The 20,279-nt window shown below is 55.3% G+C and overlaps 1 protein-coding gene across 3 annotated transcripts in view; it reads right to left on the bottom strand.

The window, feature by feature from the left end:
* IL11RA (interleukin 11 receptor subunit alpha) overlaps nt 1-20,279 on the bottom strand; it is a 224,043-nt gene that overhangs the window by 97,079 nt on the left and 106,685 nt on the right. For all 3 annotated transcript variants that reach the window (XM_075330060.1, XM_075330052.1, XM_075330043.1), the window contains exons 3-5: nt 14,033-14,087; nt 13,072-13,238; nt 10,641-10,755 (exon numbers count right to left, since the gene is read on the bottom strand). In XM_075330060.1, coding sequence (XP_075186175.1) covers nt 10,641-10,755; nt 13,072-13,238; nt 14,033-14,087 — 337 coding nt within the window. The remainder of the gene's footprint in view (nt 1-10,640; nt 10,756-13,071; nt 13,239-14,032; nt 14,088-20,279) is intronic.

The raw sequence follows: 20,279 nt of genomic DNA, 5'->3' as shown, positions 1-20,279 counted from the left end.
GCTGCCTCCATCACTGTGATGTACAGTAATACTGTGATAATAGTGTCAGGCTGGTGACACCGCTGTGTACTGTGCAGCCGCCCCTCCGCCGCCTCCATCACTGTGATGTACAGTAATACTGTGATAATAGTGTCAGGCTGGTGACACCGCTGTGTACTGTGCAGCCGCCCCTCCGCCGCCTCCATCACTGTGATGTACAGTAATACTGTGATAATAGTGTCAGGCTGGTGATGCCGCCGTGTACTGTGCAGCCGCCCCTCCGCTGCCTCCATCACTGTGATGTACAGTAATACTGTGATAATAGTATCAGGCTGGTGATGCCGCTGTGTATTGTGCAGCCGCCCCTCCGCCACCTCCATCACTGTGATGTACAGTAATACTGTGATAATAGTGTCAGGCTGGTGATGCCGCTGTGTACTGTGCAGCCGCCCCTCCGCCGCCTCCATCACTGCGATGTGCAGTAATACTGTGATAATAGTGTCAGGCTGGTGATCCCGCTGTGTACTGTGCAGCCGCCCCTCCGCCACCTCCATCACTGCGATGTACAGTAATACTGTGATAATAGTGTCAGGATGGTGATGCCGCTGTGCATTGTGCAGCCGCCCCTCCGCCGCCTCCATCACTGCGATGTACAGTAATACTGTGATAATAGTGTCAGGCTGGTGATGCCGCCGTGTACTGTGCAGCCGCCCCTCCGCCGCCTCCATCACTGCGATGTACAGTAATACTGTGATAATAGTGTCAGGCTGGTGATGCCGCCGTGTACTGTGCAGCCGCCCCTCCGCCACCTCCATCACTGTGATGTACAGTAATACTGTGATAATAGTGTCAGGCTGGTGATGCCGCTGTGTACTGTGCAGCCGCCCCTCCGCCACCTCCATCACTGTGATGTACAGTAATACTGTGATAATAGTGTCAGGCTGGTGATGCCGCTGTGTACTGTGCAGCCGCCCCTCCGCCGCCTCCATCACTGTGATGTACAGTAATACTGTGATAATAGTGTCAGGCTGGTGACACCGCCGTGTACTGTGCAGCTGCCCCTCCGCCGCCTCCATCACTGCGATGTACAGTAATACTGTGATAATAGTGTCAGGCTGGTGACACCGCCGTGTACTGTGCAGCCGCCCCTCCGCCACCTCCATCACTGCGATGTACAGTAATACTGTGATAATAGTGTCAGGCTGGTGACACCGCCGTGTACTGTGCAGCCGCCCCTCTGCCGCCTCCATCACTGCGATGTACAGTAATACTGTGATAATAGTGTCAGGCTGGTGATGCCGCTGTGTACTGTGCAGCCGCCCCTCCGCCGCCTCCATCACTGCAATGTACAGTAATACTGTGATAATAGTGTCAGGCTGGTGATGCCGCCGTGTACTGTGCAGCCGCCCCTCCGCCGCCTCCATCACTGCGATGTACAGTAATACTGTGATAATAGTGTCAGGCTGGTGATGCCGCCGTGTACTGTGCAGCCGCCCCTCCGCTGCCTCCATCACTGTGATGTACAGTAATACTGTGATAATAGTGTCAGGCTGGTGACGCCGCCGTGTACTGTGCAGCCGCCCCTCCGCTGCCTCCATCACTGCGATGTACAGTAATACTGTGATAATAGTGTCAGGCTGGTGATGCCGCTGTGTACTGTGCAGCCGCCCCTCCGCCGCCTCCATCACTGCGATGTACAGTAATACTCTGATAATAGTCTCAGGCTGGTAATGCCGCTGTGTACTGTGCAGCCGCCCCTCCGCCGCCTCCATCACTGCGATGTACAGTAATACTGTGATAATAGTGTCAGGATGGTGATACCGCCGTGTACTGTGCAGCCGCCCCTCCGCCGCCTCCATCACTGCGATGTACAGTAATACTGTGATAATAGTGTCAGGATGGTGACACCGCCGTGTACTGTGCAGCCGCCCCTCCGCCGCCTCCACCACTGCGATGTACAGTAATACTGTGATAATAGTGTCAGGCTGGTGATGCCGCCGTGTACTGTGCAGCCGCCCCTCCGCCGCCTCCATCACTGCGATGTACAGTAATACTGTGATAATAGTGTCAGGCTGGTGATGCCGCTGTGTACTGTGCAGCCGCCCCTCCGCCGCCTCCATCACTGTGAGCTCATCCTCGCTGGGTAATTGCTGCCATTACAGTAATTTCCTGCCATTTCCTGAGGAACTAAAGTCGTTCTGAAGCCAAATAAACAGTAAAAATATCAGAATCACAGAAAATCTTTTCACACCGCAAAGCTCCACAGCCCTGTCTGCTCCGCACCGCCCCATCCCGGCCCCCACCACAAACCCACCGGACGAAACACAGAGCGGCGCAGCGCAGGACAATCTGCAGCATACAGAATGTCAATCACTCCGGTGTATGACCCAAATCTGAGCTCAAGACCTGTAGTCTGTGCAGAGGTCACTGTGCAGAGAGGGGCAGGACAGGATAGCTATCCTCACCTACTGACTTCTATGGTACAGTGTAGTGGGCATGCTCTGTGGTCTGTGCAGAGTTCACTGTGCAGGGAGGGGCAGGACAGGATAGCTATCCTCACCTACTGACTTCTGTGGTACAGTGTTGTGGGCATGCTCTGTGATCTGTGCAGAGGTCACTGTGCAGGGAGGGGCAGGACAGGATAGCTATCCTCACCTACTGACTTCTATGGTACAGTGTAGTGGGCATGCTCTGTGATCTGTGCAGAGGTCACTGTGCAGGGAGGGGCAGGACAGGATAGCTATCCTCACCTACTGACTTCTGTGGTACAGTGTTGTGGGCATGCTCTGTGATCTGTGCAGAGGTCACTGTGCAGGGAGGGGCAGGACAGGATAGCTATCCTCACCTACTGACTTCTGTGGTACAGTGTTGTGGGCATGCTCTGTGATCTGTGCAGAGGTCACTGTGCAGGGAGGGGCAGGACAGGATAGCTATCCTCACCTACTGACTTCTGTGGTACAGTAAAAACAAAAAGCCAGCACCAAATGTGCACTACAGCACTAAACATTCCAAACTGTACTTATTTTAAAAATTTTGAGATTTTTGGCAAAAAATTGCAATTTCTTGAGCTGCTTCGCCACGTCACGGCAAATCTCATTTGAAGCAGTCCTACACTAAAATAATTTTATAAAATGTGCCATACGGCCTCACATATGAATAGTAGAACTGCTCTTAGCAGCACTCACCTGGTCTATTTCAATCCCGTACCCATGACTGAGTCATGGCTGTGGGCGGGACAGGTCCAAGCAAATGCTGCATGAAGTAAATAGCCTGTGGACAAAGCCTGATGACTTAATGTGAACAGTCACCAACCGCCAAAATCCAGACAGATGGAATACATCCCAAATTGGGGTGCTATACACCCCAATTTGGGATGTATTCCATCTGTATAGATTTTGGCGTTTGGTGACTGTTCACATTGGGTCATCAGGCTTTGTCCACAGGCTATATATATACTTCATGCAGCATTTGCTTGGACCTGTCCCGCCCACAGCCATGACTCAGTCATGGGTACGGGACTGCAATAGACCAGGTGAGTGCTGCTGAGAGCAGTTCTGCTATTTATATGTGAGGCCGCATGGCACATTTTATAAAAATATTTTAGTGTAGGACTGCTTCAAATGAGATTTGCCGTGACGTGGCGAAGCAGCTCAAGAAATTGCAATTTTTTGCCAAAAATCTCAAAAAAAAAAAAATTTTTATAATGCAGTTTGGAATATTTGATGCCTTAGTGCACATTGGTGCTGGCTCTTTGTTGTTTCTGTGGTACAGTGTTGTGGGCATGCTCTGTGGTCTGTGCAGAGGTCACTGTGCAGGGAGGGGCAGGACAGGATAGCTATCCTCACCTACTGACTTCTATGGTACAGTGTAGTGGGCATGCTCTGTGGTCTGTGCAGAGGTCACTGTGCAGGGAGGGAGGAAGCTCTCTGTGACTATCACCTAGTTTCTTATATGAGAGATGATTGGGGACATGAATTCCTCATCTCCCTGCAAATTTCCACCAATCACAATGTATATAGAGGTCATTGTGCAGAGGGAGGAGGTGAGCTGTGACATCTCCTCTTGTGAATGATAACACATATTCACACCAAAGTCAAAACAGTGAATACAAAAATACAGATATCATTAAGATTTCATTTCTAGGTGTTATTCATGTGGTGTTCTCTGTAGTGATCATCTGCTGTGTGTGGAACATTACACGGGGGCCGTTCCAATGTGGACAGGGGATGTCCTAATAAAACATATATGGAGTCCTGGCGTGCTCGTCACCTGTACTCAGACCCCTGAGGATTGTAAGCTCTTGTGCCCACACGTTCTGCTATAACGAGAACTCCTGGTGCTGAATGTGGACTATTAATTTAGAATGTCCCCCAAAACGAGCATGGACCCCAGGACTGCGCCGGTCCAGGAGCACTTATGAGCATCCTCAGTGTGCAGAGCAGGCGACCCCTCCTGCATGTCGCCTCCTGATCCCTTCCTGTGCACCTCCCTATGCATCCCTTCTGCTCCCCTCCTATTCCCCTCCTGCACCCCCCATGCTCCCCTCCTATTCCCCTCCTGCACACCTCCTGCACCCCCCATGCTCCCCTCCTATTCCCCTCCTGCACCCCCCATGCTCCCCTCCTATTCCCCTCCTGCACACCTCCTGCACCCCCCATGCTCCTCTCCTATTCCCCTCCTGCACACCTCCTGCACCCCCCATGCTCCTCTCCTATTCCCCTCCTGAACCCCCCCATGATCCCCTCCTATTCCCCTCCTGCACCCCCCATGCTCCTCTCCTATTCCCCTCCTGCACACCTCCTGCACCCCCCATGCTCCCCTCCTATTCCCCTCCTGCACCCCCCATGCTCCCCTCCTATTCCCCTCCTGCACCCCCCATGCTCCCCTCCTATTCCCCTCCTGCACCCCCATGCTCCCCTCCTATTCCCCGCCTGCACACCTCCTGCACCCCCCATGCTCCCCTCCTATTCCCCTCCTGCACCCACCATGCTCCCCTCCTATTCCCCGCCTGCACACCTCCTGCACCCCCCATGCTCCCCTCCTATTCCCCGCCTGCACCCCCCATGCTCCCCTCCTATTCCCCTCCTGCACCCCCCATGCTCCCCTCCTATTCCCCGCCTGCACCCCCCATGCTCCCCTCCTATTCCCCTCCTGCACCCCCCATGCTCCCCTCCTATTCCCCTCCTGCACACCTCCTGCACCCCCCATGCTCCTCTCCTATTCCCCTCCTGCACACCTCCTGCACCCCCCATGCTCCTCTCCTATTCCCCTCCTGAACCCCCCCATGCTCCCCTCCTATTCCCCTCCTGCACCCCCCATGCTCCTCTCCTATTCCCCTCCTGCACACCTCCTGCACCCCCCATGCTCCCCTCCTATTCCCCTCCTGCACCCCCCATGCTCCCCTCCTATTCCCCTCCTGCACCCCCCATGCTCCCCTCCTATTCCCCTCCTGCACCCCCATGCTCCCCTCCTATTCCCCGCCTGCACACCTCCTGCACCCCCCATGCTCCCCTCCTATTCCCCTCCTGCACCCACCATGCTCCCCTCCTATTCCCCGCCTGCACACCTCCTGCACCCCCCATGCTCCCCTCCTATTCCCCGCCTGCACCCCCCATGCTCCCCTCCTATTCCCCTCCTGCACCCCCCATGCTCCCCTCCTATTCCCCGCCTGCACCCCCCATGCTCCCCTCCTATTCCCCTCCTGCACACCTCCTGCACCCCCCATGCTCCCCTCCTATTCCCCTCCTGCACACCCCATGCTCCCCTCCTATTCCCTTCCTGCACACCTCCTGCACCCCCCATGCTCCCCTCCTATTCCCCTCCTGCACACCCCATGCTCCCCTCCTATTCCCCTCCTGCACACCTCCTGCACCCCCCATGCTCCCCTCCTATTCCCCTCCTGCACCCCCCATGCTCCCCTCCTATTCCCCTCCTGCACACCTCATGCTCCCCTCCTATTCCCCTCCTGCACACCTCCTGCACCCCCCATGCTCCCCTCCTATTCCCCTCCTGCACACCTCCTGCACACCTTCTGCACCACCCATGCTCCCCTCCTATTCCCCTCCTGCACACCTCCTGCACCCCCCATGCTCCCCTCCTATTCCCCTCCTGCACACCTCCTGCACCCCCCATGCTCCCCTCCTACACACCTCCTGCACCCCCCATGCTCCCCTCCTATTCCCCTCCTGCACACCTCCTGCACCCCCCATGCTCCTCTCCTATTCCCCTCCTGCACACCTCCTGCACCCCCCCATGCTCCCCTCCTATTCCCCTCCTGCACACCTCCTACACCCCCCATGCTCCCCTCCTATTCCCCTCCTGCACCCCCCATGCTCCTCTCCTATTCCCCTCCTGCACACCTCCTGCACCCCCCATGCTCCCCTCCTATTCCCCTCCTGCACCCCCCATGCTCCCCTCCTATTCCCCTCCTGCACACCTCCTGCACCACCCATGCTCCTCTCCTATTCCCCTCCTGCACCCCCATGCTCCTCTCCTATTCCCCTCCTGCACACCTCCTGCACCCCCCATGCTCCCCTCCTATTCCCCTCCTGCACCCCCCATGCTCCTCTCCTATTCCCCTCCTGCACACCTCCTACACCCCCCATGTTCCCCTCCTATTCCCCTCCTGCACACCTCCTGCACCCCCCATGCTCCTCTCCTATTCCCCTCCTGCATACCTCCTGCACCCCCCATGCTCCCCTCCTATTCCCCTCCTGCACACCTCCTGCACCCCCATGCTCCTCTCCTATTCCCCTCTTGCACCCTCCTGTGCACCTCCTGAACCCCTCATGCGTGCCTATTGCTCTCCCCATTTCCCTCCTGCACCCCCCCATGCGCCCCTTTTGCTTCCCCCTATTCCTCTTCTGTGCCTCTTCTGTGCACCTCCCATACTTCCCTTCTGCTCCCTTCCTATTCCCCTCCTGTGCCTCTCCAGCACCCCCCTGTGCCCCTCCTGCACCCCTCCATATTCTTCTGCGCCTCTCCTGCATGCCCCTTGTGCACTTCCTGCACTCCCCCATACTCCCCTTCTGCATCCCCTCATGTGCCCCTTCTGCTCCCTTCCAATTCCCCTCCAGCGCCTCTCCTGCACCCCCTGTGCACCCCTTCTGCTTCCCTCCTGCACGCCCCCTGACCATCCCTCCTATTCCCCCCATGCTCCTCTCATGTTCACCTCCAGGGCCCCTCATGTTCCTTTCTTGTTCCCCCTCCAGGGCCCCCCCTCCTATTCCCCTCCTGCGCCTCTCCTGTTCCCCTCCAGGGCCCCTCCTGCGCCTCTCCTGTTCCCCTCCAGGGTCCCCATGCACCTCTCCTGTTCCCCTCCAGGCCCCCAAGTTCCTTTCTTGTTCCCCTCAAGGGCCCCCCATGCGCCTCTCCTGTTCCCCTCCAGGGCCCCCCATGCTCCTCTCCTGTTCCCCTCCAGGCCCCCCATGGTCCCCTCCTGCGCCTCTCCTGTTCCCCTCCTGTGCCTCATCAGTTCCCCTCCAGGCCCCCATTGTCCCCTCCTGTGCCTCTCCTGTTCCCCTCCAGGCCCCCCCATGCTCCCCTCCTGTGCCTCTCCTGTTCCCCTCCTGTGCCTCTCCTGTTCCCCTCCAGGCCCCCCATGCTCCCTTCCTGTTCCCCTCCAGGCCCCCCATGCTCCCCTCCTGCGCCTCTCCTGTTCCCCTCCTGCGCCTCTCCTGTTCCCCTCCAGGCCCCCATGGTCCCCTCCTGTGCCTCTCCTGTTCCCCTCCTGTGCCTCTCCTGTTCCCCTCCAGGCCCCCCATGCTCCCCTCCTGTGCCTCTCCTGTTCCCCTCCAGGCCCCCCATGCTCCCCTCCTGCGCCTCTCCTGTTCCCCTCCTGCGCCTCTCCTGTTCCCCTTCAGGACCCCCATGCTCCCTTCCTGTTCCCCTCCAGGCCCCCCATGCTCCCCTCCTGCGCCTCTCCTGTTCCCCTCCTGCGCCTCTCCTGTTCCCCTTCATGCCCCCCATGCTCCCTTCCTGTTCCCCTCCAGGCCCCCCATGCTCCCCTCCTGCGCCTCTCCTGTTCCCCTCCAGGCCCCCATGCTCCCCTCCTGCGCCTCTCCTGTTCCCCTCCAGGGCCCCCCATGTTCCCCTCCTGTGCCTCTCCTGTTCCCTTCCAGGCCCCCATGGTCCCCTCCTGTGCCTCTCCTGTTCCCCTCCAGGCCCCCCATGCTCCCCTCCTGTGCCTCTCCTGTTCCCCTCCAGGCCCCCCATGCTCCCCTCCTGTGCCTCTCCGGGTCCCCTCCAGGCCCCCCATGCTCCCCTCCTGCGCCTCTCCTCTTCCCCTCCAGGCCCCCCATGCTCCCCTCCTGCAGCTGCGGCTGAACGGATGCTGTGTGCAGCACAGGGGCATCTTTGTGTGCAGCATACAGACGTCCTCATGTGACCACTAGAATGAAGACCCTGCGAGCCCAGTGCTGCCCACCCCCAACATCATGGCACCTGCACAAAAGGGACCCCTAAGTCCGTAAATCTGGACTATGCGTCCGCTCAGCTTTCTGAGACTGTTGCTCTGTTCTTCCCCATGCTTTACACTGCTATTTCACTTTACTAGGGCGCAGTTGTCATCAGTGGCTGAAGCTTACATGCACCCAGTAACAATTCATCAGTCTATTGGGGTCTGATGTAGTCTGAACCTCTGCCTTATCAGGGCTTAGATTTCTACCTCGACTCTCCCCAATGCTTTACCCTGCAGCTTTGCTTGCTCACAACGAGCACCAGCGGATGGCAAGAACATAGAGAATATTTCTACCAAACTAATGTAAAGACACTGCTCTGGTGACAGTAAAGACGCTGCTCTGGTGACAATAAAGACGCTGCTCTGGTGACAGTAAAGACGCTGCTCTGGTGGCAGTAAAGACGCTGCTCTGGTGACAGTAAAGACGCTGCTCTGGTGACAGTAAAGACGCTGCTCTGGTGACAGTAAAGACGCTGCTCTGGTGACAGTAAAGACGCTGCTCTGGTGACAGTAAAGACGCTGCTCTGGTGACAGTAAAGACGCTGCTCTGGTGGCAGTAAAGACGCTGCTCTGGTGGCAGTAAAGACGCTGCTCTGGTGGCAGTAAAGACGCTGCTCTGGTGGCAGTAAAGACGCTGCTCTGGTGACAGTAAAGACGCTGCTCTGGTGACAGTAAAGACGCTGCTCTGGTGACAGTAAAGACGCTGCTCTGGTGACAGTAAAGACGCTGCTCTGGTGACAGTAAAGACGCTGCTCTGGTGACAGTAAAGACGCTGCTCTGGTGACAGTAAAGACGCTGCTCTGGTGGCAGTAAAGACGCTGCTCTGGTGGCAGTAAAGACGCTGCTCTGGTGACAGTAAAGACGCTGCTCTGGTGACAGTAAAGACGCTGCTCTGGTGACAGTAAAGACGCTGCTCTGGTGGCAGTAAAGACGCTGCTCTGGTGGCAGTAAAGACGCTGCTCTGGTGGCAGTAAAGACGCTGCTCTGGTGGCAGTAAAGACGCTGCTCTGGTGACAGTAAAGACGCTGCTCTGGTGACAGTAAAGACGCTGCTCTGGTGACAGTAAAGACGCTGCTCTGGTGACAGTAAAGACGCTGCTCTGGTGACAGTAAAGACGCTGCTCTGGTGACAGTAAAGACGCTGCTCTGGTGGCAGTAAAGACGCTGCTCTGGTGGCAGTAAAGACGCTGCTCTGGTGGCAGTAAAGACGCTGCTCTGGTGACAGTAAAGACGCTGCTCTGGTGACAGTAAAGACGCTGCTCTGGTGGCAGTAAAGACGCTGCTCTGGTGACAGTAAAGACGCTGCTCTGGTGGCAGTAAAGACGCTGCTCTGGTGACAGTAAAGACGCTGCTCTGGTGACAGTAAAGACGCTGCTCTGGTGACAGTAAAGACGCTGCTCTGGTGGCAGTAAAGACGCTGCTCTGGTGACAGTAAAGACGCTGCTCTGGTGACAGTAAAGACGCTGCTCTGGTGACAGTAAAGACGCTGCTCTGGTGACAGTAAAGACGCTGCTCTGGTGGCAGTAAAGACGCTGCTCTGGTGGCAGTAAAGACGCTGCTCTGGTGACAATAAAGATGCTGCTCTGGTGACAATAAAGACGCTGCTCTGGTGGCAGGTTTTGCTGTGGGTTTTTTGGTGCGGATTCTGAGTCCTTTGTCTACAGCAGATGTTTAATCGGAGTGGGAGAGATACGGCGCCAACCGTGAGAGACAAGTGAGCCAGATCGTGAGACAACCCAGAGGATTGCCCAGTCAGTACCCGACCCAGGAGAAGACGTTGCCCGGATGAGCCCAGCTGCCCCGTAATCCAAGACAAGAAAAGCTGCCTCAGTTCGGCCCCAGAGACGTGCGCACCACCAGACTTCGTATCCAGTACCGTGCGTATGCACTGGAGCACACTGGTAAGGTTTGGTGCTGGCCTCCGTAGTTGGAGTGCGGTGTCCGCACAATCAGGTTACAGCACACAGTAGTGAAGTATATTATCTGCAGTTGTTCATTGTAATAGTTGTAGCTTTCTCCTGCTAAATAGCTCAATTGTGTATTATCCCCTGTTGCCCCGCAGCCTTTACGTGTTATCCCCCGAAAATAAAATACCCCATTTTCTGTGCAAACTTGTCTGCTACCATAACTTGCTCTGCACCGTGGTGTCCCTCGGTCATTACTATAAGTACAAATACATGCGTGTGGGCAGAGCGCGAACTCACCGGTACGACGTGATGTATCTCGTAGGCAGCAAAGTCTCCACACTGGAGGTCCAATAACAGGAGAAGTTGTGATAATCTGCAGCTCTGCAGGTGACGGAGGGAATCCCAGGAGGATCTGTAAGAAAATGCAGAGATCAGAGACTGGAAATCAAAGAACAGAGATCAGAGACCAAAGATCAGGGACCAAGAGATCAGAGATCAGGACCCAGAAATAGAGATCAGAGACCAAAGGTTCAGGGACCAAAAGATCAGAGACCAGAAATAAAGACTAGAGATCAGGGAACAACAGATCAGGGACCAACAGATCAGAGACCAAGAGATCAGAGATCAGGACCCAGAAATAGAGATCAGAGACCAAAGGTTCAGGGACCAAGAGATCAGGGCCCAGAAATAGAGATCAGGGCCCAGAAATAGAGATCAGGGCCCAGAAATAGAGATCAGGGCCCAGAAATAGAGATCAGGGCCCAGAGATCAGGGACCAAAAGATCAGAGACCAGAAATAGAGACCTGAGATCAGGGAACAACAGATCAGGGACCAAAACATCAGAGACCAAAACATCAGAGACCAAAACATCAGAGACCAAAACATCAGAGACTGGAAATCAAAGATCAGGGACCAAAAGATCAGCGATCAGGGCCCAGAAATAGAGATCAGTGACCAGAGATCAGGGACTAAAGGATCAGAGTTCAGTGACCAAAGGTTCAGGGACCAAAAGATCAGAGACCAGAAATAAAGACTAGAGATCAGGGACCAACAGATCAGAGACCAAAAAAAATCAAAGACCAAAACATCAGAGACCAAAACATCAGAGACCAAAACATCAGACACCAGAGATCAGAGCCCAAAAGATTAGAGCCCAAAAGATTAGAGCCCAAAAGGTCAGAGCCCAAAAGGTCAGAGCCCAAAAGGTCAGAGCCCAAAAGGTCAGAGCCCAAAAGGTCAGATATCAAATAACAGAAATCACAGACCAAAAGATCAAGGATCAAAATGTCAGGGACCAAAAAGATCAGAGACCAAAAGGTCAGAGACCAAAGAACAGAGACTGGAAATCAAAGAACAGATATCAAACATCAGAGATCAAAAGATCAGGGACCAAAGATCAGGGACCAAAATAACAGAGACTGGAAATAAAAGAACAGAAATCAGAGATCCGAGACCAAAAGATCAGGGACCTAATAATCCGGAACCAGAGACAAGAGACGAAAAGATCAGAAATCAAAGATAAGAGACTGGAAATAAAATAACAGAAATCAGAGATCATGGACCAATGATCAGAAACCAAAGATCAGAGACCAGAGAATGGAAAATTAAAATAAAAAAAAACAGATCAGGGACTAGAGATCAGAGACCACAACATCAGAGACCAAAAGATCAGACACCAGAGATCAGGGACTAAATATCAGAGACTAAAAGATCAAAGACCAACAGAAAAGAGATCAAAGATCAGAGACTGGAAGTTAAAGACATAGATCAGAGACCAAAGATCAGGGACCAAAATATTAGAGATCAAAAGATCAGACACAAGAGACCAGGGACTAAAAATTGAGACCAAAAGATCAGGGACCAAAACATCAGAGACCAAAAGATTAGACACCAGAGATCAGGGACTAAATATCAGAGACTAAAAGATCAAAGACCAAAAGAAAAGAGATCAAAGATCAGAGACTGGAAGTTAAAAGACATAGATCATAGACCAAAGATCAGGGACCAAAATATTGAGACCAAAGACCAGGGACTGGTAATCAAAGAACAGAAATCAGAGACCAAAGACTGGAAATTTAAATAAAAATCCAGATCAGGGACTGGAGATTAGAGACCAAAGATCAGAAATCAGAGATCTGAGACCAAAACATGAGAGATCAGAGGTGGGGGCGGGTCTTTGCCTCTGCAGGAGGTGGGAGGGGCGGGTCTTTGCCTCGGCAGGGGGCGGACCTTTGCCTCGGCAGGGGGCGGACCTTTGCCTCGGCAGGGGGCGGACCTTTGCCTCGGCAGGGGGCGGACCTTTGCCTCGGCAGGGGGCGGACCTTTGCCTCGGCAGGGGGCGGACCTTTGCCTCGGCAGGGGGCGGACCTTTGCCTCGGCAGGGGGCGGACCTTTGCCTCATTGCTCCTGCTCTCTTGTCTCTCACATTACATACAGACATAACAGTGATACAAGCGGTTGAAAACGGACAAGAGCAAAGCATGCTGGGAAGTGAGGATAAGAAATCTCCGGCTCCTATCGTGCTGACAGAACGCTGCTATACTTTGTGGTGGGGGATGACGGCAGCCGGATCAATCTTTTTTGACTTTTTTTACAAGGTTTCAGCCTTGTGAGGAGAACACATCTCCAAGTCATCATCCACATCCTCCATTCCCGATGATGTTCCTGGCCTTGCTCTTGCTCAGTGTCGCCCGCTGTACTACAATCCCACCTCTCGTCTGCACTCACATCCAGCTTTCAGCAGCACGGTCTGCAGTCGCTGCCCGGCGAGGTCATAGCAGCTGTAGTTCCCCGTCATGGCAGGTTCTACATGTAGAAGATCCAGATCTCCGAGGTCAGTGACCAATCCCCACGTGATGTTTGTCGATCCATTGAAAGTCCAAACAACCTCTGAACTGTGGAGAGACGAAAAATAGTCATCATCATCACCTCCACCACCACCACCATCCTCAACATCATCATCCCCACCACCATCCTCATCATCAACACCTCCATCACCATCCTCAACATCATCATCCCCACCACCATCCTCATCATCACCATCTCCATCACCATCCTCAACATCATCCCCACCACCACTACCACCATCGTCATCATCACCATCTCCATCACCATCCTCAATATAATCATCCACACCACTACCATCATCATCATCCTCAACATCATCACAGCCATCATCATCCCCACCACCATCACCATCATCATCTCCACCACCATCATAACAACCATTCTCATCATCACTACAATCATCTTCATCTCCACCACCATCATCATCACCATCCTCATTTCCACCACCACCATCTTCAATATCATCATTCCCACCACCAGCATGAACATCACCACCATCATTAACACCATCATCATCCTCAACATCATCCTTCCCACCATCACCATGCTCAACATCTTCACCAGCACTACCATTATCACCAATAACATCATTACCACCTTCACCACCATCATCAGGTCAGCATGTAGGAGGTCATGCGTGGCACATGTATGCAGGGAGGGGGGGGTCTTTGTCCACCATGGCACAGGTCACACTCCTCACACAGGTCACACTCCTCGCACAGGTCACACTCCTCGCACAGGTCACACTCCTCGCACAGGTCACACTCCTCGCACAGGTCACACTCCTCGCACAGGTCACACTCCTCGCACAGACCAGTCGTGGAGTCGCCCTTGTACCCACCTGGCGTTTCTGCATCTCAGCGTCACTGGCTCTCCAATTCTCCCATAAACGACACCTGGTGGAAGAGACAATGTGATATACACTGCACAACACCATAGTGTCATTTCTACAGGGTTTTTCTTATAAGTTTTCTTTGAAACCAAAAAGCTCAAAACCACAAAACCTTTGTCCGGTACTGTGAGGCAAATCCCGGGATATGAAGATGAATTATGACTTCCAGTCATAATCGCTCATCACTCCCTGGCAGTGCCCCCCTCCCTTCTTGTCCTCAATGTCCAGCATCTGTGAAGGTGTCACATCCCATGGCCATCTCCTATGATATGGAGATGAGATGATGTGGGAACAATGGACACAGGAGGACTCCCTGCCGTGACCCTGTGGTAGGAGCTGCTATCTAATTAGCAAGCTTGGAAGTCTCCAGACAGAACGACTCCAGTAAAAAATGGTTCATATCTCGCAAGCCATATTTCCGATAAATATGGCAACCATAAAAATGGTGTCTCCGCATGCGGACGATGCTGGCACACCCTTTTTATGGGAGCGGGAGCTTGGGAAATACCCCAGGCGTGATATCAGCCAATGGGGAACTAGTAGACAAGTCATGAGTCCTCTCATTCTGTAGCTAAATTCATAACTGTCACAATGAGAGCATTGGCGTCCGCCTACGACGCTCCCAGGCAAAGTTATGGCCCATATTCCATGTTGTGGATTTTGTCCATAACTCCAGCCAGGGGTGGAGCAGTGCTCCCTCTGAGGTCACGAAGGTAGGAGGGGACCTGGATTTGCCCAGGTTGATAACCCTACTTCGGCCATTTTCCAGGGTTCTTTCGCTGGGGGTCACGTGCAGGAAACATCTGTGGGAGTTCCTAGAAACCTGGTCTACAGCGCCCCCCTGTGGCCAGACGCACAAGGTAACTGCTGGAACTGTGTATGCCTGTTTGTAACCCATGCTTTGATTGTAACTGTACTCTGACATATGTATATTCTGTAGATTCCCTATTGTATATATTGTAGTTTCTAGTGTGCTTTAGGCTGATTAAATTATATAATTAATCTTGGGCTGTTCTGTTATCTCGATCTTGAATCCCACGTCTGTGTGTTCGGCTAATAGTTACCGTGAAGCGGTTGGTGGCAGCGAGTTGTGCCAAGGATTATTGTGGGGAGGCCAGTGAGATCCGGGGAGGTTTTATATATTCCGCCCGCGGAGGTCGGGGGAATATATACCCTACTCTCACTGGGGACCCTTCAATAATCGGCATAAGTAGTATAGCGGCCTCCTTGCTTATTGTCGGGCAATTCCATAATTGGCCTGACTATAAGAGGGGCGCTAGAGAGCGCGTCACGTGCTCTGTCTGTCGGTCGGGAGGTATAAAGGAGGGGTGACCCCCACTTGTTACCCCCCGATTGTGACGTACTGGTAGCCAGCGCGGGGGATTTCTGAGTGACCCCCCCGGTGGTTTGTGACATATTGGTGGCATAGCGGTGGGATCGAGATAATAGTGTGTGTGAGTGTGAGACCCATACTCCCAGACACTAAAGACTGCCTGCAGCAGCTGTGGCTGCTGGGGTCTTCAGACTAGCTCAACACTAGAGTGTCAGAGTGCAGATACTGTAAGGTGTGTGGAGGCATCAGGTGTCAGTTCTGTGTCAGTGACCAAAGTCTGCAAGAATGGCTGAGAGCACCAGGAGCAAAGCCAAAGGAATGGCCGATGCTCAGGCCAGAGACGATGAGGAGGTTGTCCACGAGCCCTCCAAGAGCCCGACGCCAGAGAACAGCTCTGCAGAGGACATCGCACAACCTGGCACTGCTGGACAAGATGAGGAGCAGCTCACCCAAGGGTCCTCAACGAGCCAGATGCCAGCCCTCCGCTCTGCAATGGACAGTGAAGCACCAGGCTCCGCAGCGGGCCGCAGATCACCACGTGCCATTCCACCGAGCCTGGGAGGCTCGGATAGCCTTCTTCAAATGGCTATGGCCCTTCTCCAGGCTGGAGACCGGGATACCTACGAGATACTCATGGCCGAGCGTGAGCGGCAAGCAGTGCGTGAGGCTGCGGAGCGGCAAGCAGCACGTGAAGAGCGCCAGGCAGAGCGTGACTACCAGCTGCAGCTAGCTCAGCTCCGGCCCTCATCAGCCACACGTGACCTTCAAGACACCAAACTTCCAAAGGTCCGTGTTGAGGACTTCCCAGTGCTGGAGAAGGATGGAGACTTGGACTCTTTCTTGACTGCTTTTGAACGGACTTGCCTGCAGCACCATCTGGACAAGGACCAGTGGGCCAAATACCTGACCCCCCGTTTAAGGGGTAAGGCCCTGGATATCCTTGGGGACTTGCCTGCTGAGGCAGATCAGGGCTACGACACCATCAAGCGGGCCCTGATCCAACAGTACAACCTCACTCCAGAGTCCTACCGCAAGAAGTTCCGGAGCCTACAGAAGGGACCAAAGGACTCCTGGGCTGACCACCGGCGGGCACTTGCCCGAGCTGCCGACCACTGGACCCAAGGCCTGCAGCTTTCCACCGGACCGGAGATCCTGGACTTGTTCATCACGGAGCAACTCTTGTGGAACTGCCCTGAGGATCTCCGCCAGTTCATCCGAGACCAGAAGCCAAAGGGGTCCACGGCTACAGCTGCCCTGGCCGATGACTACACCAACAATCGGGCTCCTGAGGCCAGGAGAGCAGCCACCAGCAGCACCTGGAGAGGGGGTAAGATGAATTCTGCGACTGCCCCACCTGCCCCTAGACTGCAGGGGGTGTCCCCCTCAACTCCCCTCTCCAGGCCCGTGGCAGAGCCAAGACGGTGCCACCAGTGCAACTTACCTGGACACTTCAAGGCCATGTGCCCTCAGCGTCCCAAGGCCCCGGCTCCGTCCCCGTCCCAAGGGCCGCCCAAGGTGTATTGTGTGGGTGGGGGTGGTGGTAGGTCCCTGGACAGCTTCCAACCTGTCACCGTCGGCCGGTCTGTGACCATAGGACTGCGAGACAGCGCCTCGGAGGTGACTCTGGTGCGGCCTGAGATGGTGTCCCCCCAAGACTTGATCCCTGGAAAAACCCTCGCTGTCTCCGGGATTGGAGGCATTGACCCGGCGCTGCCTGTTGCTGACATTTATGTGGACTGGGGCGCAGGGCGAGGGGTGAGGGAGGTGGGGGTAACTGATCGGATCCCCGCAAACGTGCTACTTGGGACAGATTTGGGGCAGATAACCTCCCAGTTTGGGCCCCCACCAAGGGCTGAACCTTCAGCCAGTACGGACATGACTCCTGACAATGTTAATGTGTTATCTATGAATGATGTAAGGGAGGAGGGAGTGAACTCTGATATTTCTGCTTGCACAGACACCATAGACACACACACAGCTGCAGCTGTGACAGGGGAGGGGGTCAGAGAAAGGTGTGACAATGCCTCTACAAGTAATCAGCCTGTGAGCTGGGATCTGCTGCCCTCTGCAGGGATAAGCAGAGAGCAGGGTGCTGCAGGGGGAGGACCAGTGTGTGGGGTGGGGGCTACCACAGCAAATGTGGGGTCCCCAGAGATTTCACAGCGGGGTTCTGTTGCTGCAGGAGGGGAACAGGCAGGTGAGATTGGGGCCGGTCCAGGAGCGGAAGTGCTCCCAGGTAAGATCTCGGTGCATGGTTCCCCCACAACCGGGGTGTCAGGAAGCCAGGTAGGTCTGCCTGAACCGGCGACTTGGTCAGGAACGGAGGAGGAGCAGGCACGACCCACGGTCGCAGCGGCTGTGGCCGCTGTCACCCGCAGTGGGAGTGCTGGAAGCCAAGGGGCCTCCCAGAGGTCCGATAGCTCTTCCCCTTCTGACCCAGTGGCAGCCGAGTCAGGTGGAGGCCAGGACACAGGTCCCGGGGTACTGACCGAAGATGTGACAGTCTCGTCGATTCTGGCCACATCTAGTCAGGGGTTTCAGGCAGCGTTAGAAGCTGACGACAGCCTGAAAGCTCTTAAGGAGCAGGCGGCACAGCCTCCCTCGGACTCGGACCCGGAGCGAGTGGTCTGGGACCAAGGACGGCTGTACCGGGCCACGGTCCAGCAGGGTTCACCGGAGGCGTGGCCCAGGGACCGACAGTTGGTGGTACCCTATCCGTTCCGGACGGAGTTGTTGCGGATCGCACATGAGATTCCGATGGCCGGACACCTAGGGATCGCTAAGACCAAGGCCAGGTTAAACCAGCATTTCTACTGGCCAAAAATGGGGGCCGATGTGGCTGCCTACTGCCGTTCGTGTGAAACCTGTCAGAGAGTGGGGAAGGCGGGGCCACGCCCCAAAGCCCCACTGGTATCTCTGCCCATCATCGATGAGCCTTTCAGGAGGGTGGCTGTGGATCTGGTCGGCCCGCTGGCCATCCCCAGCAGCTCCGGGAAACGCTTCATACTGACGGTAGTGGACTATGCCACCCGGTACCCAGAAGCAGTGGCCTTGTCGTCCATTCGGGCTGACAAGGTGGCCACCGCATTGCTGGAGATTTTCTCCCGAGTGGGTTTTCCCCAGGAAATGCTCACTGACCGGGGGACCCAATTCATGTCCCAGCTGATGGAGGCCCTCTGTAAGCAAGTCCACGTGCGACATCTGGTGGCCAGCCCGTACCATCCACAGACTAATGGCCTGTGCGAGCGGTTTAATGGCACCTTAAAGCAGATGCTTAAGATGTTGGTCGACTCCCATGGGCGTGACTGGGAGCGGTATCTCCCACACCTGTTATTTGCTTACCGGGAGGTTCCACAGGCCTCAACAGGATTCTCACCGTTTGAGCTCCTGTACGGGCGACGTGTGCGGGGCCCCCTGGCTCTGGTGAAAGAGGCTTGGGAAGGGGATTTGGCCACCCCTGGAGTGTCGGTTATCGAGTATGTCATGCGCTTCCGGGACAAAATGCAGGCCTTGACGCAACTGGTACACGACAATATGGCTCAAGCCCAGGCCGATCAGAAGCGTTGGTACGACCAGAACGCTTGTGAGAGGACCTACCAAGTGGGTCAAAAGGTGTGGGTACTGGTCCCCGTACCACAGGACAAGCTTCAGGCAGCCTGGGAAGGCCCATACCTCGTGTACCAGCAGCTCAACCCTGTGACGTACCTGGTCACCCTGGACCCTGCCCGTGGAAGGCGGAAGCCCTTCCATGTGAACATGATGAAGGCACATCATGAGCGGGAGGCATGTGCGCTCCCCGTGTGCATCCTGCCCGAGGAGGGAGAAGCGGAGACCCTCTTGGATATGCTAGCCCAGGTTAGGGCAGGCGGGTCCATTGAGGATGTGGAGGTTGGCCACCAGCTCTTGGAGGACCAACGGTCCCAGCTGTGGGCCACCCTACACCCCTTCCGGGGGTTGTTTACCAACCAGCCCGGAAGGACTGACTTGGCTGTCCATCACGTGGACACTGGGGATCATCCCCCGATCCGGCGTTCAGCATATCGGGTCTCCCTGGAGGTGCAGCAACACATGCGCCAGGAGATTGACGAGATGCTGAAGCTGGGGGTGATCCAGGCATCCAACAGCGCTTTGGCCTCGCCTGTAGTCCTCGTCCCTAAGAAGGACCGAACCACTCGGTTCTGCGTGGACTACAGGGGGCTCAATGCTGTCACGGTCGCCGATGCGTACCCAATGCCACGCATCGATGACCTGCTCGATCAGTTGGCCGGGGCTCAGTACCTGACCATCATGGATCTGAGCCGGGGATATTGGCAGATCCCCCTGACTCGCAAGGCCAGGGAACGCTCCGCCTTTATTACCCCATTTGGACTGTACGAGTCCACGGTGATGCCATTCGGGATGAGGAATGCCCCTGCCACCTTCCAGCGGATGGTCAACACCCTGCTCAAGGGACTTGAAGGGTACGCGGCCGCGTACCTGGATGACATTGCCGTCTTCAGTCCCACCTGGGAAGATCACCTAGAGCATCTAGCACAGGTGCTCAGGCGGATCCACCAGGCAGGTTTGACCATCAAGCCGGGAAAGTGTCAGCTGGCCATGAGCGAGGTCCAGTACCTCGGTCACCGGGTAGGCGGGAGAACACTGAAGCCCGAGCCTGAGAAAGTGGAAGCCATCGCATCCTGGCCCACCCCCAGGACCAAGAAGCAGGTGATGTCCTTCTTGGGGACCGCTGGGTACTATAGGAGGTTTGTTCCACGCTATAGTAGCCTGGCAAAGCCCTTGACGGACCTCACCAAGAAGAAGCTGCCCTCTGCAGTCGATTGGACAATGGACTGCGAGACAGCCTTCCAGGCCCTAAAGGAC

This window comes from Anomaloglossus baeobatrachus, chromosome 1, assembly GCF_048569485.1.
Source record: "Anomaloglossus baeobatrachus isolate aAnoBae1 chromosome 1, aAnoBae1.hap1, whole genome shotgun sequence".
Classification (NCBI taxonomy): Eukaryota; Metazoa; Chordata; class Amphibia; order Anura; family Aromobatidae; genus Anomaloglossus; species Anomaloglossus baeobatrachus.
Note: the sequence above shows the minus strand (reverse complement) of the source record. Positions and strands in the feature narration are given on the sequence as shown.